This window comes from Acanthochromis polyacanthus, chromosome 17 (genome assembly GCF_021347895.1).
Source record: "Acanthochromis polyacanthus isolate Apoly-LR-REF ecotype Palm Island chromosome 17, KAUST_Apoly_ChrSc, whole genome shotgun sequence".
Classification (NCBI taxonomy): domain Eukaryota; kingdom Metazoa; phylum Chordata; class Actinopteri; family Pomacentridae; genus Acanthochromis; species Acanthochromis polyacanthus.
In genome coordinates, this window is record NC_067129.1 from 22,117,498 (window position 1) to 22,136,718 (window position 19,221).

The 19,221-nt window shown below is 41.5% G+C and overlaps 1 protein-coding gene across 1 annotated transcript in view; it reads right to left on the bottom strand.

Moving 5' to 3' along the window:
• Window positions 1-565: 565 nt before the first annotated feature.
• Window positions 566-19,221, bottom strand: part of robo4 (roundabout, axon guidance receptor, homolog 4 (Drosophila)) — a 28,210-nt gene continuing 9,554 nt past the window's right edge. Inside the window, exons 8-19 of the mRNA XM_022195786.2 lie at window positions 18,989-19,220; window positions 18,751-18,872; window positions 17,492-17,663; window positions 17,114-17,311; window positions 16,249-16,291; window positions 11,910-12,022; window positions 10,428-10,754; window positions 10,219-10,323; window positions 8,850-8,997; window positions 7,553-7,783; window positions 7,054-7,403; window positions 566-1,875 (exon numbers count right to left, since the gene is read on the bottom strand). Coding sequence (XP_022051478.1) covers window positions 1,694-1,875; window positions 7,054-7,403; window positions 7,553-7,783; window positions 8,850-8,997; window positions 10,219-10,323; window positions 10,428-10,754; window positions 11,910-12,022; window positions 16,249-16,291; window positions 17,114-17,311; window positions 17,492-17,663; window positions 18,751-18,872; window positions 18,989-19,220 — 2,223 coding nt within the window. The 3' untranslated portion in view covers window positions 566-1,693. The remainder of the gene's footprint in view (window positions 1,876-7,053; window positions 7,404-7,552; window positions 7,784-8,849; window positions 8,998-10,218; window positions 10,324-10,427; window positions 10,755-11,909; window positions 12,023-16,248; window positions 16,292-17,113; window positions 17,312-17,491; window positions 17,664-18,750; window positions 18,873-18,988; window position 19,221) is intronic.

The window sequence follows — 19,221 nt, forward strand, 5'->3', positions numbered from 1 at the left end:
CAACACAATGTAGCATTAGAACACAGGAGTGATGGTTGCTGGATCTCTGTACTCCTGTGTAGATATTCCACTAAAAATCAGCCGCTTCCAGATAGAATAGTCATGTTCCACATTAACAATGTCTTGATTGTATTTCTGATGCATTTAATGTTATCTTCATTGGGAAAAAAATGACATTTCTAAGTGACCCCAAACTTTGAACAGTAGTATATTCTTGCTCCGCTCAGTGAATTGGTGGTTAGCACTTTTGCCTTGCAGCGTCCCGGCCTCAGCCTGGGATCTTTCTGCATGGAGTTTGCATGTTCTCCCTGTGCATATGTTGATTTTTTTTCTGGGTTCTCCAGCTTCCTCCACTCAGTTTTGTCTTCAGTAGGTGAAAAGCTGTACTGAATAGACATATTCTTGGCACTTCAACTCCTTTACATTCAAAATCTCTTTAAGAAACAGCAAACACAGCCTTTGTATGGCGTACATTTCGAACTATAATGAACTACCTAAGGGCATGCGATTGTGTTTCTTTCACTCTCTGTGTCATAAAGAGAAATAATTCAGCTGCAGTCAAATGTAGCTGAAAGGTTTACAAATGTAACACAACAGAGATTTTTATTTCACAGCTCTAGTCCTTACAAAATGTCAAACTTGATTCCAATCGATACAATGATTTTATTCCAAACTATAAAAACTCTCTGTAATGTAAAGTGTATAAAATACAATTCAAATTCTTTCAAAATGTTAAATTCTATGTCATTAGTAAAAAAGCATACAAAGACTAAGCTACGCATAGAGCATCAGACTTTCACAAACTAAAATTCCAGTTATTGAAGATAAAACCTTCAGGAAGTACAATTAAGCACTTTCAAATTTCTTTTCTACTTCTGCTATTGCCAACTACAATATACTGCAAATTTGTGTGACATTTAAAAAGTGGACATGGTGTATGAAGATATCAATACTCTTATAATATAAAAGAACTCTCAGCATGTAAAATGAATCACTAAACAGGACAGAAAATAATCTGGAATGTGTTTACAACTCTTTAAATAACATTTGTTATACATACATATACATTTGATGGATACAAAACCACATTACGATGCACTGTTTGGAAGGACTTCAGCCCTAAAAAGAAAGAAAAAAAACCCAGCAACAAATACGTGAAAACAGAAAACAGACGTGTGTTGTGAGGAAATCTCGAGCTCTGGTTTTCTTCTAATGACTGCTTTTTCACTGTCTCACATCTCGTCTTTGTGTCTTTCTGGCCTTTTCAAAACACACTCGGAGAGAACATCCCGAGGGAAGTATCTCATTATCCTCTTCTCTAATGAGAGGAATAGATATGCGGAAGGAAAAAAAAAAAACTTTTGCAACTCTATGGAAGTCATTTCAAGGATGCAAAATAGTAGCCAGACTTCCCTGAGGTAAAATGGGAAAACTATTACAAATAACATCAGACGTGCGTCTACTTGCAGAGGTGTGCCAAACATCAAGGAGTTGGCTCTAATCCTATTACAAAGCCAGATATTTATCTAGTCATAATGGGAAAATCTTCAAACCCTGAATTGTTCAGACGTCAGAAATGTTTCCCACACTTTAGAGAAATTGAAACGGTTTCATCACTGTGTCTGTCCTCTCTGCTGGCGGTGTTTTTGAAGCTCTCTGCTGTATTGTTTCAGACACTGTCCTAGCAGAGCCCTTAAGTGTCAAAGGGTTTGGTGCTTCTGCCGGGGTAGTGCGTTCTGTACTGGGCCTCCATCTCCTCCATCCAGGCCGTGCTCCAGTCCCAGGCAGGAACGGGCTCCAGGTCCCCGAACGAGTCGCCTTCTGCACGGAACGACGGGTACAAGGCGCTGAGGGGGGAGGCCGGCGGAGAGAAGTCTGAACACAGAGACGGAGGACGACATGTTGGGAAGCATTTCAATATCAAGTTATTTCTTTGTTGGTTTTTTGGGGGATGGTGGTTTAAAACAGAAACCTTTGTTGCCTTTGGAGAAGCATTAGCAAACATTTCTAGACTTCTGAGGAGCACCTCTCACTCTGATTCTCTGGGGTGTAAAAGCAAATTCACAAGCTTCTTTGAAGCAGCTGTCACTGAAAATAAAACTATTCTAATGTGTTTGCGGCATAAAAACAAACAGTGTCAAATCACATTTAACATTCGCCACTTTCTGGATTCGAGGATAGCAGCACATTTCAAAGGCCTCGGCAAATGTAGCTGTCCGGAGCTATTAAAACTTATTCGAAGCCTGACTGACATGTTGATACGATAGAGGCGCCGGTTAACGTCGGTTGTAAAAATGGATTTTGCACCAGTCTGTAACAAACCTTTTCCTGCTGCTATAACAGGATTACTATAAAGCATTTCTACCCTTCAAACCTCCAGTCTCCAGATAGACACGCTCAGCCTCAGTGTGGGCAGAGCTTCTGTACTTGTAAACGTAAAGCTGAATAGTTTGCTAAATTTTCTCCTGCTGAAAAGGCTTCTATCCATCCATTATCTATAGACTGCTTAATCCTCATTAGGGTCGGGGGTGCTGGAGTCTATCCCAGCTGACTTAGGGTGAGGGCAGGAAACACCCTGGACAGGACACCAGTCTATCACAGGGCTATACATAGAGATAAACAATCAAACTCACATTCACACCTACTGACAATTTAGAATCACCAGTTAACCTCAGCATGCTTTTGGCTGCACAGTGGCTTGGTGGTTAACATTTCCACCTTGCAGCTAAAAGAGCCCCGGTTCCCACCCCGCCTTCCTGGGATCTTTCTGCATGGAGTTTGCATGTTCTCCCTGAGGTTAGATGGTGATTCTAAATTGTTCGTAGGTGTGAAAGTGAGTTTGATTGTTCGTACATGTAACCCTGTGATAGACTGGTGACCTGTCTAGAGTGTCCCCTGCCGTCACCCTTAGTCAGCTGGGATAGACTCCAACCCCCCACCTCGTGACCCTAATGAAGATTAAGTGGTGTATTGATAATGGATGGATGGATTTCAACCAACTAGCCACTAGGGGGCAGAGATGTTGTCCATCTTCAGTCTAGTATTGCTTGGATGGAGTTGGACCACAAAAAATTCTGAGATGCGAAGAGAGGACGACGTAGATACTTTTGTGGCACATCTATGAGCAGCTATAAACCAAGAAGGAGCAAAATATGATAAATAACCAGCTTACTGGACTTTAAAAGCAATGCATTTTTAGCAACAACTATATTTTCTCAGGATCAGGGGCAGAGCTGCTGGTCTCTGGGATAGACTCCAGCCCCTCGCGACCCTACAAAGGATTAAGTGATGTATAGATGACGGATGGATGGATGAATGGACAATGTTTTGTACATGTACTGAGGGAAAAACACATCACTTAACATAAACACATGATCTGATTCCATAACTGTCCAGATCTTATAGAGAAAAAGTGGTCATGGCTCTGGGTCAGCCGGTTGCCATTTGCAGGTAAGAAGGTTAGTCATCCAAGGCTTAGGACTCACAGTATTAAATTTTAATGTCAGCCATTGTGGGAGTACATTATCAGCTGCAGAGAAAACACTTAGGGGTTTTTGCACTGTTTGCACTGCTTTATGTGTGAAAAACAACCCAGGCAGAAAACAGCCAACAGTGTCCGTTTGGCAAATGGAAAAAAGCTGGATGGTGCTGCAAGAGGGGAGACAGAGTGACTGATGAGGTGACAAAGGGGGACAGGATGACTCATCTGGAGGTTCAATTTGCTGAAAGGTCCTAAGTAATTGCCTGGTGCCACCAGGTATTAGACTGAATGTCTTTGTCTCTTGAAACAACAGACACATGCACAACCATCTGTGGACACAAACAGAAAACCCACTCACACATGAATGTGCACACACCCTTCAGTGAGCAGACATGCACACACACAAGCTACCTAGGAGCGGTAACTGCACAGAACAGTTGTCTTTGTTGCAGAGATTCGGCATCAGAATCGAAAGAACTCTGAAAACTAGCTCATGTAGTGTCAGTGTGCCTACAAAGCTGCTGCATGTTACCAGCTGGGATCATTAGCAGATGAAGGGCCCCATCTAATGGAGGCAGGCAGGAATACATGGGACAGGAGGCTCTGCATGACCATCTTTCTTTTAGTTGTTTCAATAAACAGCACAAGACGTAAAAGCAGTATGTTCCCAAACTCTGCAGGACAAATCTAGTGGAGCAGAACATGGTTGACAGTGATTTACTACAGAATTTTACCACCAAAATCATTGTAATTGAAAGAGAAAAAACAGACATTATTTGAACTTGTCATTATTTGCAGACACATAAAACCAACAATTAGGGCTCATGAGTCAAAAAGGCTGGAAACAGTTGTCTTAAAGCATATATCTGGTGATACTCCATATGTGTTACTGCTTAATGTTACTCACTTCAAATGTTCTCGTTTTACTTCTATCATGCAGCACAAAATGAAATTGTCATAGGAGCTATTATAAAGATACATTTCAGTTTATTTACTAAAAGTGGAACTGTGATAAATTTGGTTACTTTATCATTTTGTGAAGTTAACAAAAAATACAATTACTAGCATGGAGGTCTTCTTCTCTTAATGCTTTTTAGGGCCATTCAGTCATCAAGCATATACTATGGATTACTCTTTTTAACCTGAATATACTTCATTCATGAAGTGTGTAACTGTAATATCTAGGAAAATGGTACTGGTCTGGGACTCAGTATTGGCAGATAAGAAATATGAAATGACACGGATCGGATTGTGGACAAACAAACTTGATCAGGTCATCTCTAGTCCATACACTTTTCAATGAGAAAATTACAAAATCACTCAATTTCCACAACATCAGTGTGAACATTTACTGGTTGATCATATGTGATTCAATGTTTTATTTTTATACATCTGTATGGGAACTACTGCCACAGAGAAATGGTTCTGCAAAAAAAAAAAAAAAAAAAAAAAAATCTACCAGACAAATAATAGTTACTGGATGTAACTCTTGTTACATGGAAATGTGTGTAGCCTATAAGGGGCTTTACGGTTGGTTTAGGGTGCTAGGGTACTGTTGGCAGTGTGACCAGAGTCGGCCACCCTTTGGTGTTGTTTCTGATCCTTAGAAAATATAATTGTTGCTAAAAATTGATTGCTGTTAAGTCCCGTAAACTGGTTATTTATCATATTTTGCTCCTTCTTGGTCTATAGCTGCTCTTAGACGTGCCACAAAAGTAACTATGTCATCCTCTCTTAGCCTCTTAGAATTTTTAATGGTTCTGCTCCTTCCAAGCAACACCGCAGACTGTATGTCAAGATGGACAACATTTCTGCCCCCTAGTGGCTAGTTGGTTGACGTACTACTCAGAAATAAATAAATATGTTGCCAAAGTTCCAAAGATTTGTAACTGTTGTAAACAGCAACAATTGATACATGAAATAATGCAGTATTATTTTTTTAAAAGTACTATGTAGATACACTAATTCAGATGACATTTACAGCTGTTTATGGAACTGTGTGTTTCTAAGGTCAATATATGACTGTATGATTAGATACTCTGTATCTGTTGTGAATTCATCAAATCATTCCTTCTCTGCCTCCTAAACTCTCACATTCTTACCAAAACATTCTAAGATTTAAACGCCTCTCTCTTGTTTGCAGCTTCCATGATAAGCTGTTCTCTCACCACTTCTTGCTAAAACTATGAATGAACATATATGGAATTATTTAGTAAAAAAAAGCATGAAATAAGTCAAAACCTGTTATATAGTTTAGATCATTCAAAATGGCCACTCTTTGCTTTGATGACAGCTATGCAAACCTTTGGCCTTCTCTCAGTAAGCTTCATGAGATAGTCACCTGAAATGGTTTTCACTTCACAGGTCTGCCTTGTCAAGGTTCATTTGTGAAATTTCTTGCCTTCTTAATGGGGTTGGGACCATCAATTGTGCTGTGCAGAAGTCAGTTTGGTACACAGTTGCCAGTACGGCTGCAACAACGAATCGATTAAATCGATTATTAAAAGCATTGGCAACGAATTTCATTATTGATTCGTTGTGTCACGCGATTCATGCATCACACGTCATGTCGCCGAGCCGTCTACTTCACCTGCAGGGCTTTGTCAATGCTAGTTGACTGAAATAAAGTAAAAAAAAAAAAACTCCACCTGCAGAGCGAGTTGGAGGCAGAGTGGAGGTAATATTTTCAAAGGAAGAGTTAATTCAACAAATGAAACACGACCGGCACTGAGATAACAGTTTGACCGAAGTCCTCAAAAGTGTGGGAACATTTCATGCTTCACAAAACAAAAAACAAGTAGCGTGTCCACTACATCCGATGTCCCACATGGCAATGCACGCATCTGAAAATCACACGGACGGTGGGGGGTCACTAGTGGGCCACAACATTGTCACGTGACTGAGCTTTCAGCTTGACGGTCTGGCAGCTGAGTCGGATTAACACTTAGTGGTGTGCGATACTGCAAGATTTGGTATCGATCTGATACCAAGTAAATACAGGGACAGTATGGCCGATATCGATACCGATACAGATACTCCAGACTAACTTTGGCAGTAGTAGATTTTTAAGATAATTTTTTTGTACAGTTACTTTTGTAATGTTGAATATGATCTTTAAATTCCCCCTGGTTATTGTCTTTTTGATGATAAAGTGTGACAGACATTGTCAGTTCGTCGCACCCACCTGGTCCTACCTGGTTAAAGGTGAAACACCTCACAAGCTGAACATTTGCTTTTTGAGGGGCATTTACTGATATTCCCTGAATGCCTCACAGCGAGGACTGCGGCTGATGCTGCTCAGTGGCTGCATGGTCAGACAGGTATGAGAGCAAAATTTACTTTGAAAAGAGTGAGATAAAGTGTTCTCATTTCAGGTTAGTCCAAGATGAAAGTGATTGATTTTATCCATGTGTTGTTCATTAATAGTTTTGATGCCTTCATTGAAAATCTACAATGTAAAAAAACATTAAACGAGATGGTGTGTCCTAACTTTTGACTGCTAGTATATGTTTGAGAGATTTTGCTGCCATCCCAAATAATCAGATCTGATTATTATTTCCTCCTCTGCTTACCTGACAAAGAGGCTCCACTCATGGTCTCTGCTGCCACAGCCAGTAGACGGGCAAAGTTGGCGCTGTCGTTAGTGTAGCAGCTGTCCACGGAGCTGATGAGACTGGTGCGGGCGCTGGCTAGGTTGCCGTCCATGACTGAGCTCCAGGTGTTCCAAAGTGAGCTGTCCCAATCGCTGTAGCAGGAGGAAGGTGTGCTCTGGAGGCGGGCATGACGCAAGCCAATCGGCGGGAGCTCAGGCTCGTCGGTGGCGGTGTCATCCTCCAACTGAGTGGAGCGGACTGGACCGCAGAGGTAGCCCATGGTGGGGGTAAAGTGGTGGGGCAAGGAGGGACGCTGCTCAGGAAGAACACTGTGGACAGACAGGAACGGCAGCTAACTACAGACTGTGATAATGTAGTCTGCGCACAGTATAAATTAAATATCAGTCATATCCGTGTGTAACTGTAATCCGTACGGAATAAACTGTAAAAGTCAGCTCCATTCAACACCAGTCTGTACCTGCATCTCTCTGGTTTAGGACTGAGCTCCAGGTACTCAGTGGCCTCCTGTGCCGTCAGTGTGCCACCCTGTTCATTATTATCCACTGACATGGAGTACGATGCAGTGGACAGGTGGCTGTAGGAGGGGCAGCTGTTGGTGGTTGTTCCTGGTTGCCTATTGTGACCTGATGTAGGACATATTGACTGGAGAGAGCCCATGTCCATTGTTAGCTTTGTGGAGCGACTGGAGCTGAGGGAAATACGTAAGACACACAAAGAAGAAGCATCATCTTCCCTGTCAGCTAAGGGTTCAGTTAAAAGTTAGTTTAACTGTGGACTAATCAGTAGATTCTTTTCCAGATTAATTGATTAATTGATAAAATGTCCAAAAATACTATAAAATGTCCATCCCTATTCCAAAACACATCATGTCATCAAAAAACATAGTCTTGTTTTGTCCACAAGCCAAAAGTGATCAGTTCACTGTCAGAACTAACAAAATTAGCAAATATTTGCTTTAAGAAGCTTTAATGGCAAAATTGAGACTTTTTTCTTCAAATATTATTCAAAAATGTGAATCACTGACAAGTAACAGATTCATTGATTGTTAAAGCTCTACTGTAAATCTTATAAATTATAACAATACATGTTGTTCTTAATCTCTTAGTCTCTTACCTTTGTCAAGATGTAAAAGTGTGTAAAAAAATAATTTAATGTGCAAACATAGGAGTTGTATTGAAAATAGGTATATTTCTCAAAATGTAAAACTATTGTATGAAATGTCTCAGTCCAAAGGTGATAAAGTCTACCTAACAGCACTTCTAAGTCTCCTGAATTTTAAAAAAAGTGGCTTTGACAAGTAAAAGGTCTTTATTTCAGTAGGCTACACAAATAAAACAAGAACACAGCACTCAGCCATGCTGTAATTCATTCACCCCCCCCCCCCCCCCCCCCCCAAAAAAAAATAAATAAATAAATAAAAATAAAAAAATACAGATTAAACCCGTCTCAGGGTTTAGTTTGAGCCACCTTCATGCATACTCAGCCAATCCACACAATCCTCAATCTACAGTGAGTTAAAAAGTATAAAGCTTATTTCATTGTGTTACCTGAGCAGTTATATTGGTGGGTCAATTCAAAAATCACTGGTGGAGGGCCGCAAAATATTTTCAACCTCAAAAGGGGCTGAGAATTGTACATAGTTTACAGCTTTCTGTATGCAAAATGCATGGGAGTAACTATGTTAATCAGTTCAGCACAAATAAAAGTGATTCTATGATCTGACACCATGTCTGAGCTCTTCATCTTTGTCTTACCCTTCATCTGAGGTGTAGCTGTGTGTGTCTGTGGTGTCCTCTGTGGGCATCGGTGGTGGGGGAGGCAGCATGTCTACTAGGTGCAGCGATGCAGAGTAATGGAGTAGACGAGGACAACCAGCAGCTTTACCACAGTCTGGATGCCCACCTGGATAGACAAGGTCAAGCAAAATATATATGATTGGATTATTGGTGGTGGGCAAGGCACAACAATGCCTCTATTACCTGAGGAAGCTGAGGAGCACTTGCATCCCCAGACCTCTGATGGTGAACTTTTACAACTGTGCCATCAATAGCGTACTGACGTATGGGTTCCTAGTGTGGTTCTCCAGCTGCACTAAGGCTGACCAACAGGCTCTCCAGCGGGTGGTGAATACTGCTGGGAGAATCATTGGAACTACTCTCCCTGAGATCAGCACCATCTACTCCACCCGCTGCTTGAGGAGGGTGCGTAACATCATGAGGGACCAGCACCATCCCGCTCACCATCTTTTCCATCTGCTGCCCTCAGGGAGAAGGTACAGGTCTATACAGGCCAGAACTGCAAGACTGGCCAACAGTCTGTATCCACAGGCTGTGAGGCTACTCAACTCTGCCCCTCTCCCCTCTCTGCTCCCCCACTCTTACGGCAATAACCATATCCACCAATTATAAATCTGAACTGGTTTGCATAATTGCAGAATGTCACTATTCACACCCCTTCTCCATGACCCTTCTTCCCCAACGGCTATGTTTTTGTTGCACTGGGTTATTTATGGTATTTATTATTTTTGTGGGGCTTTTGTACTGGGCTATTAATGATATTTATTACTGTGAGGTTTTTGCACCTTATCAACTCTGCTGTATGGATGCTCCGAACACAATTTCGTTGTTCTGTGACAATGACAGTAAATATTCTGTATCTGAATCTGAATCTCTGAGTTATATATGACCAGGACATGCCCTGTAACTAACACATAAAACAAGCATGTTGGGCTTCCTTCTTTCACCTGAGAAATACTGTAAAAATCAGCAACATCCTGTCTCAGAGTGATGCAGAAAACTAGTCCATGTATTTGTTACTTCCATGCTTGACAACTGCAATTCCTTACTATCAGGATGTCCCAATAGTTCTCTGAAAAGTCTACATCTTGAGACAATCTGAATTGTAACTGGTGTTGTACAAATAAAATTAAACTGAACTGAACTGAATAAAGGGGACCAACACAATATCAGGCAGGTGATTGTAATGTTATGCCTGATTGGTGTATACATTGAGAAATAAGCAGCATTTAAAATACAGGGATTATTACAAAGTATGAGGCGAGTGAGGGCGAGGGATAGGGGTTGGTGTGAAGATAATAATGACTGAAATGAGATAATTGAGTACCGTGCCGGCCTGGCGGTATGTGACTGAGTCTCTGTTTGTAGACACTGGATGGATAAGCCTGGTTCCTGGTGGACAGGACGGGGACACTGTTCACTGCGTGCAACTCTAGGGGGAAAACAAATGAATTGGTCTAGTGTTGATGAAAAAACGTGATGATGAAGAAGGAAAAGACAGTCACATCACATTCCCAGTTATCCACCTCTATTCACCTTGCTTGCTGCAGTTCTTTTCCCATGACTCCCTCAGCACACCCATCTTGGGCTGGGGTCGTATGGCCTGTTTCCATGGCAGAGCTTCCCGGCCACTGTGAGGTGAGGACTTGGCAACAGGCTGAGTGAATATCTGGATAGTCTCGGCTCCTTGCTGACTGGGCAAACCATGAGGCCTTTTAGGGCAACGTCCAGGACTGTTGAATGTCTTGAGGCCGCTGCCCATGAGGTCCACATAAAAAGTTCCATAAACACCACAGCTGTCAGTCACAATGGGGACAGCTGACTCCATGCAGGTGCTGTCCTTTTTGGATGACACTGGGAGGCCTAATGAAACAAAGAGAATAACAAACAGAAATTCTAGGGGCACAATTCTGACAATCTTTGGTAAAGGAATTTGGTATCGATAAGTACTCGTAGTACAAGTGGATTTATCAAAAATTCTGAGGTATTATACTGGGGGTAAACTGTCAAACAGTTGTAAACTCAGCAATACTGTTTGTTACATTTCTTGGTGTGTTATTGTGGAGGTAGGAGTGGCCAGGTGCACCTGTGGCTCCTTAACAATCGGCGAGGAATGTTAAAAGCTGAGTTACCAAATCAGCTGCTAGCGTGCTGAGTTGCTGTCGTAGCGTTCTACTAAAAGCCAAGAGTGTGGTGCTTTGATGTTGGAGCGGCTTTGTGTTTAATAAGCTCGCTTTGTGCTGAATTTTGCTTTTGTTGTTTTTTGTAAACAAACAATTTTTTTGTTACACAATCAATTTTCCTGCCTCTTTACCTGTTTTTTCCTCATATTTGTTACTCTCCTCATCCCCCAAGGTCTCAGGGACGTAACACTGCTGTAAATTACATTGCAAAGTCAATGAAACAGCTGCAACATGCAATATTTAAAGATGGGTAGTCATAAAGTAGTATTATTATCGTTTTCACGATGATGATTTAACTTTATCCTCTGCAGCTGCAGCAGAGCTCACTGGCGAAAGGTAATTACTGTTTTTCGCTTGACAGGGTTCATGAATGTCACTGAGCACTGATTAAAGACAGTGGGGTTCAAAGGTGTGAGACATTTACTAAATGTATTTCTATTTTTCATTTGGTTTAAATTTAGTAAGAATGTTTATAAACAAATGAAAATATAAAAAAAACTTGACTTTGAGTCCTTGTATGTAAATTTCAGAATCTCTCACTATTTGATGGCCTGCCTTTTGTTTCAAACACAGCAGCCCATGAGCTGCTTGTTTGTAAAAAAAAAAAACAACAACTAATAAACCATATTTATCCACGCATCTGACTAACAGTATTTTCTAGCTTCTTTCCCTCTGTATGGAGTAAGTTGAATATTTTTTGGATAGCGGACAAAACAAGACATTTAAAGGCAACTTGATGACCATTTTATCCAAAGTGAAATAGACGTCACCACGAACTTGGTGGAATTTTGCTTTCATTACTCTTCTTCTCTGTCATTTTGCAATCAATACTCACTGGTGCTCCTGATCCCTGGGTGTCTCTGACCCTGGGCCCATAAGTCCTGGTATTTCTGGTTAAAAGCAGGTCTCCAGGTTCCAGAGATCCACGGTGAATCTGGAGCTGCCATTCTGTAGAAGATGGCAGGACATGGCATTTATAAGAGATGCATCCAAAATGATTTCAAACTTGTAAACAAAACTAAGATGTTTATGATGCCTTTGTATCAATTTCTGTGAAAAAAAAATAGTTGAATGGGTTTTATCAAAAAGTAATCAGTACTAACAACCTTGCATGCTATTGAATAGGGGCCGGGATTTACATACTCATGTTTGCGTTGATGTGAAGATTCATAGTAACTTCAAGCTTGATATTTGCAAAATATCTTAAGCTAAAAGTAGATCAGTCGTGTCTTGATATCACTCCTATAAACTCTGCACCGGCTATGCTGTTGATTGGATTCAAATGCAATCCATTCTTCTTCATCAGTGTGATCTGAGATGTGAATTTTGTGAACAATAATTTGTGTTTTGCTGTTATAGGCAGTGTTGAACATGACGAACATTTATTTCTCCTCCAATGAGCGATTATGCTCATCGAACCACTACAAAGAAGAGAGGAGGGGCTCAGTGCTGTGGGGGTGATACATCTGTCTCTGTGGCTATAGTTTCTTACCATCATTGTGCAGTTTCACATACTGTTAGTAGGTTTGAAGGTGCTCTAACACCTAACCTGTTTAGTGTGATTCATATCAGCTCTGCTCACATTAACTGTTTATCTTGGTTTGTTTGTGCTGATGTTAAAGCTGCAGGTAAGGGCTTGCTTGTTTGTTTGTCATGTCAAATTTTGTGTCGTTAAATGACTGATTTTGTATGGATACAAAAATTTAACTGGTATTAAATCCATCTGCTGATCATCAAATATTAAGAAAGCAATCTCTCAATCTTTGTCATCTCTCCACATTGTGCTGTATTCATACAGTCATGTCCATAAATATTTGGACACTGACACAATTTTTAGCATTTCAGCTCAGTGCACCACCACAATGAACAAGTTCTTTGCCTTAAAAATAACTCTTTGGTTGTCTTCTCAGTATGCTTCTGGGCATTGTCTATCTGCACCATAAAGCAGATGGACCATCGATGAGTTCTGCACCATTTGGGTGAATATGAGCACATAATATTGCCGTAAGCACTTCAGAATTTATCCTGCTGCTTTTGTCAGCAGTCACATCATCAATAAATATAAGAGAACCAGTTCCATTGGCAGCCATACACGTCCACGACATCATACCCTCAACAAAAATATAAACGCAACACTTTTGTTTTTGCTCCCATTTTTTATGAGATGAACTCAAAGATCTAAAACTTTTTCCACATACACAATATCACCATTTCTCTCAAATGTAATTCACAAATCTGTCTAAATCTGTGATAGTGAGCACTTCTCCTGTGCTGAGATAATCCATCCCACCCCACAGGTGTGCCATATCAAGATGCTGATTAGACACCATGATTAGTGCACAGGTGTGCCTTAGACTGCCCACAATAAAAGACTACTCTGAAAGGTGCAGTTTTGTTTTATTGGCTGTGTGAAGTTGCTGGATATTGCCAGGAACTGGTACACGCTGTCGTATACGCCGATCCAGAGCATCCCAAACATGCTCAATGGGTGACATGTCCGGTGAGTATGCTGGCCATGCAAGAACTGGGACGTTTTCAGCTTCCAAGAATTGTGCACAGATCCTTGCAACATGGGGCCGTGCATTATCCTGCTGCAACACGAGGTGATATTTGCACAGGACGCCACACACGCTGTCTGCCATCTGCCCTGAACAGTGTAAACCGGAATTCATCCATGAAGACAACACCTCGCCAACGTGCCAGACGCCATCCAATGTGAGCATTTACCCACTCAAGTCGGTTACGACGACGAACTGGAGTCGGGTCGAGACCCCGATGAGGACGATGAGCATGCAGATGAGCTTCCCTGAGACGGTTTCTGACAGTTTGTGAACATGCTGGATGTGGAGGTCCTGGGCTGGTGTGGTTACACGTGGTCTGTGGTTGTGAGGCTGGTTGGATGTACTGCCAAATTCTCTGAAACTCCTTTGGAGACGGCTTATGGTAGAGACATGAACATTCAATACACAAGCAACAGCTCTGGTTGACATTCCTGCTGTCAGCATGCTAATTGCACGCTCCCTCAAATCTTGCCACATCTGTGGCATTTTGCTGTGTAATAAAACTGCACCTTTCAGAGTGGCCTTTTATTGTGGGCAGTCTATGGCACACCTGTGAGGTGGGATGGATTATCTCAGCAAAGGAGAAGTGCACACTATCACAGATTTGTGAACAATATTTGAGAGAAATGATGATATTGTGTATGTGGAAAAAGTATTAGATCTTTGAGTTCATCTCATAAAAAAATGGGAGCAAAAACAAAAAGTGTTGCGTTTATATTTTTGAGTGTACTACCAACCCCATGCTTTACTGATGAGCTGGTTTGTGTAGGATCTTGAGCAATTCCTTCCCTTTAGACTCTTCCCTTCCCATCATTCTGGTACAAGTTGATCTTTGTCTCATCTGTCCATAGGATGTTGTTCCACAACTGCACGGGCTCTATTAGATGTTTTTTTTTTTTTTTTTTTTGGCAAACTCTCATCTGATCTTGTTTTACAATGGTTTACATCTTGTGGTGGTGGTTTGGTCCCTTAAAATGTGGACTGTACACATAAAATGTGTTGTAATTCGTACACCGTTCATGTGATTTGGATGTAAATACCCTCAAATTAAAGCTGAAAGTCTGCACTTCATGCACATCTTGATTGTTTCATTTCATATCCATTGTGGTGGTATGCAGAGCCCAAATGTTGAAAATTGTGACAATGTCAAAATATTTCTGGAACTTGCTGTGTAAGAGTATTTGGTGATCATGGCAACATGCATGCATATCAGCATGTGTGTATGGGAAGTGTTGACGTTGTGACCCCTTAAAGCTCGTGTCCCAAAACACTGTTGGTCCCACCCTCCCTCTGATTTCACCCCTTTATTTGTGCACGCGCGCAGTACCTGAGAGAAGTGCCCGGAGTGCTGCAGCATCTCGCCTGTTTTGCTGTTTCCACTCCTCTACATTCAGTAAATAATAAAGGAATTACGTTAGAATTCTGTATTGAGTCTAACTTGTCCTAATACCAAAATAACATGAATCTGCTAGGACGAACGAGTAAAGTTTCAATATGTGATTACACTCGTGTATCCCTCTCGATGACGTTTATCAAACTTAGTGCATTTACGCATGTATATGTGTTACATTGTTTATTTATATCTAGAGTTCAGAATTGCATGACTCCTCTGATGAAGAGTATGTCCCAGACGCCCCAACATCTTCCTCCAGAGGTCGGGCATCTAAACAAAGCCGTCAGGCGGGCTATGGAGGCCGTGGTCGGGGAGCGACGCGAGCACCCCGAGCCAAAAAACGTCCTGCAGTCTCTTGGCCTGACAAGCCGTGGGATTGGTAACTTTTCTGGAAGTTGCTGAGCCCTGATGCTCTCTCCTCCACAAGCAAAACAAATGTGCGTGCGGTTGCGTAGTGCGGAGCTCGCCCACCTCTGCATGGGCTTGCTTGCTGTGCGCGTAACCGTTGATTGACAGCATGACAAAGCTGAAGCTCGAACTTGATTGGTCGGCAGCGACCGGCGCTTTTTGGAATAACATGGGGGTCTATGAGAGGAAGGCGGAGCTCAGGAATAAATTTTCATATCGCGTCATACTAACATATTATAGTATCGAACTAGACTAACACATTTAAGCTTTGTTAAACAATGATACATAAATTGAAAACAAACGGAAACTCCGGACACGAGCTTTAAGTTTGGTGGTTACTCATTCAGAAATGGGAGAAATGTACAGTCACATAAAAACAATCCTTTCATTATATTATGCTTTGAAATGCATCTTTATTGTCCAATATCGGTTTATCACTGGTTTTAGGACACAAAGCCCAGTAGTTTCAAATGTTCATTACCAGCTATAGCTTGGTGATTTCTGTGATGCAACAAAGAACATTCATAAACTGACTGTCAGGCCCAGTCTTGTGCTGTTGGTCACTAGAACTAGATTTGTCCATGTGGGTCCTAAAAACAGAAAAGCTTTGAGGAACTGACCATCCTTAGATTCAGAATCTAAATGAACACATGCAGAATAATTATTTAATCTATTTATTGAAGTCAGGGCATTTCAAATCTCTGAAATCCTTGAGCAGTTTGTTTGGTGAGGGATGTCCTGTTTGAAATTCAGTCTACACGGCAGCAAATTTTAACTGTTTAATGTAAGGAAAGATATTATTTCCACTTTACCTGTGTTTTATAATGAGATCTTCACTGGCCAGTCTGCGCAAACCTACAGGGGAAAAAAAACATCTGTGTAATATAATCAACCTTTTAGTTCTATTGCCATAACCATACCACCAACTACGTGACTTTTCTCTCCCAACGTTTGGGTCTTGTTCTCTCTGCAGGTATCCCTGGATGTGCAGCTAAATGTCTCTGATATGCAGTTACTAGCCTCACCACTCCAAAAGGAGTTGTTTTAGCTTCCCATTTTTACCAAGTCCTTGCTCAAAGGGAACCCAACACAAATTTCAGGTGTCTCAGTGTAGGTTTTGTAAGGTTATCTTACAATAAAGAGCACCTTTAGGTGACATGTGTTGTGAATTGACGCTATATACACTACAGTTCAAAAGTTTGGGGTCACTTGGAAATGCCCTTATTTTTAAAAGAAAATCAGTTTTTGCAGAGAAGATAACATTAAATTAATCAGAAATACATTCTAGACATTGTGGATGTGGTAATTGACTATTCTAGCTGGAAACAGCTGATGGAATATCTCCATAGGGGTACAGAGGAACATTTCCAGCAACCATCACTCCTGTGTTCTAATGCTACATTGTGATAACTAATCATGTTGAAGGGCTAATTAAATATTAGAAAACCCTTGTGCTTTTATTAATGTTATAACATGAATAAAAGTTTGAGTTTTCATGGAAAACATGAAATTATTTGGATGACCCCAAACTTTTGAATGGTAGTGTAGATAAAAATGAATTGTATTGAACTGAACCAAACAACGTAAACACTGTCTTGAAGTCCAGCAGACGTAACTGAGATTCAACTTTAACATTTTAATACAGAGCACCTTTTGAACAGCCGTCATGATACACACCTTTAGCCTTTCCATGTCCTGGTATCAGGTGGCCTGTCCTGCTGTGGCGTCTGAAGAGGTAGACAGCTGCAACCATCAGAATACACCACAGAAGAGCACCAATGCTGCCGATCAACACTGGGTTCTGAAACAGGGCCAGGACATAAGACAGCTCCCGCCTTTGGCTGTCTGACTCAGGAAACCCATCTAACTGTGACTCTGAGTAGCAAACCAGAGGCAGATTAATTTAGTTAGAAGGCTGTGATAAATTTTAATAAAAAAATTTCAAGTTTAACAAAAAGATAAATCAGCTTTTTTGTGTTCTATCACACACTTAGACCACACTGTATTTTATCCACGCTCTATCCCAACACAGAAATAAATACTTGTTTTTCTCACTGATGACAAATCCATGAGGGTCACTCAGCATGCCTACTCCAGCTCCATTGACTGCTGCTATGGTGATCCAATATCGTTTCCCTGGTTTGAGGGTAGAGATATTAAGGTTGTGGTGGCCGCTATCCACGGTCCAGTTTTGGAACTGCTGCTCCTCAGACTCCACACACCACACCTGGAGAAACAGTTTGCATCTTTAAGATAGATAAGGACACGGATCCCTGAATAAATATTAATAAACTTCTCCTGTAGGTTCTTGAAGATGTTTCACCTGTCATTCAAGTCAACTGATTAATAAGGAATTACAGAATTTATAATCACTCCAGCTCACATGGCTAATGGTCCATTAACCACCAGGACTCACTCACCTCAAGGCATGGATTGAAAACAGGAGGTCCACCAATGACAGCAATTGTGGTGATGGAGGTGCCAGTTTACACAACAAAGGATGTGAATTAGCCGTGTCAGGAGTGACATAGATGTTTCACAATGGTGAAACTTTCTGGGGAGAGACCTAATCACTGCATTACAGGTGCTTGAGAACTGGTGTCGTAGACCCCCTCCTCTGTTTAGAGATGGTTGTTCCAGTTTGACGTGGATGGCTCTGGTCTGTTTTCAGTTTGTCTGTTTCTGCCCCATTTTGTCATACAGCCTCTAGTCTCGTTAGCCAGGCCACCTACTGGGACTCTCCGACTTCTCAGACCAATTGAGACAATTAAACTACTGGTATACAGGAAACTACTAATATGTAACAAACAAGACTTTGACTTCAGAGCCTTGATCACCATGTCAGCATTATTTGGCAGTACTAGTGGTCAGTTGCTCAGGAACTTTTTCTTACAGAGTTTCCTCAACAATGTTTTACTCAGCAATACTCGCAACACTCTCAAAACAAAAACCTACTGTTTAGTTTTGCCATAACCTCACACTGTAGCTGTGCTGTAGGTGCAGTCAATAAAAAGATGCCATCCGCGATGCATCTGCTCTGCAAATAGCCTGCGTACGTTTCCCGTTCATTCAGTAGGATAACAACCTCCAGTTTGTACATCCCTTGATTGTAATGCATGGCGAGAGGGCTAAGAACATACCTCCCATAGAACGTTTAGTTTGTCCGTTTTGATCACACACTGTAAAGAACTGGAAAATGTTTACTCTGAAGGGTCAAACATCTTCGAAGAACCTACAGTTTTTTCCACTCTGCTCCAGAGGTGATACTTCACTTCTGAGTGTCAGGGTCTGTCGTGTTATTCCACTGTATTTACCTGGTACCCCTGTATGATGCCATTGTGGGTTTCATGAGGAGGAGGCTTCCAGCTCAAATGGACGGTGTTGTTCTGTCCATGGCTCACTGTTACGGACACATCCAGCGGATAGGCACTGGGCACTGTACAAACAGAGATGACTATTATCACATCTTTAACATAGTTGAACTGATTATTCAAGGTAATTCAAGGTAAGTTCTGTATCAAAAAGAAAGATTATTTAAAGATTATTTCCAACCTGTTTCAGGTACTCTGAGGTGTTGAGTGTTGCTCTCCCTCCCATACAAGCTGCCGCCATAGGGCCGAACTTTAAACTCGTACTTGTAGCCTCTCTTTAAGGGGCCCACCTGCGCTTGGAAGCGGGCTGGTGTCACCTTCTGTGCTGTCCAGTCTGAGGTAGCCGGTAGTAGAGAACGGTACAGAACCTCAAAGCCATCGAGGTAGTGGGGTTGGGCTGCGAGGGACTGGAGC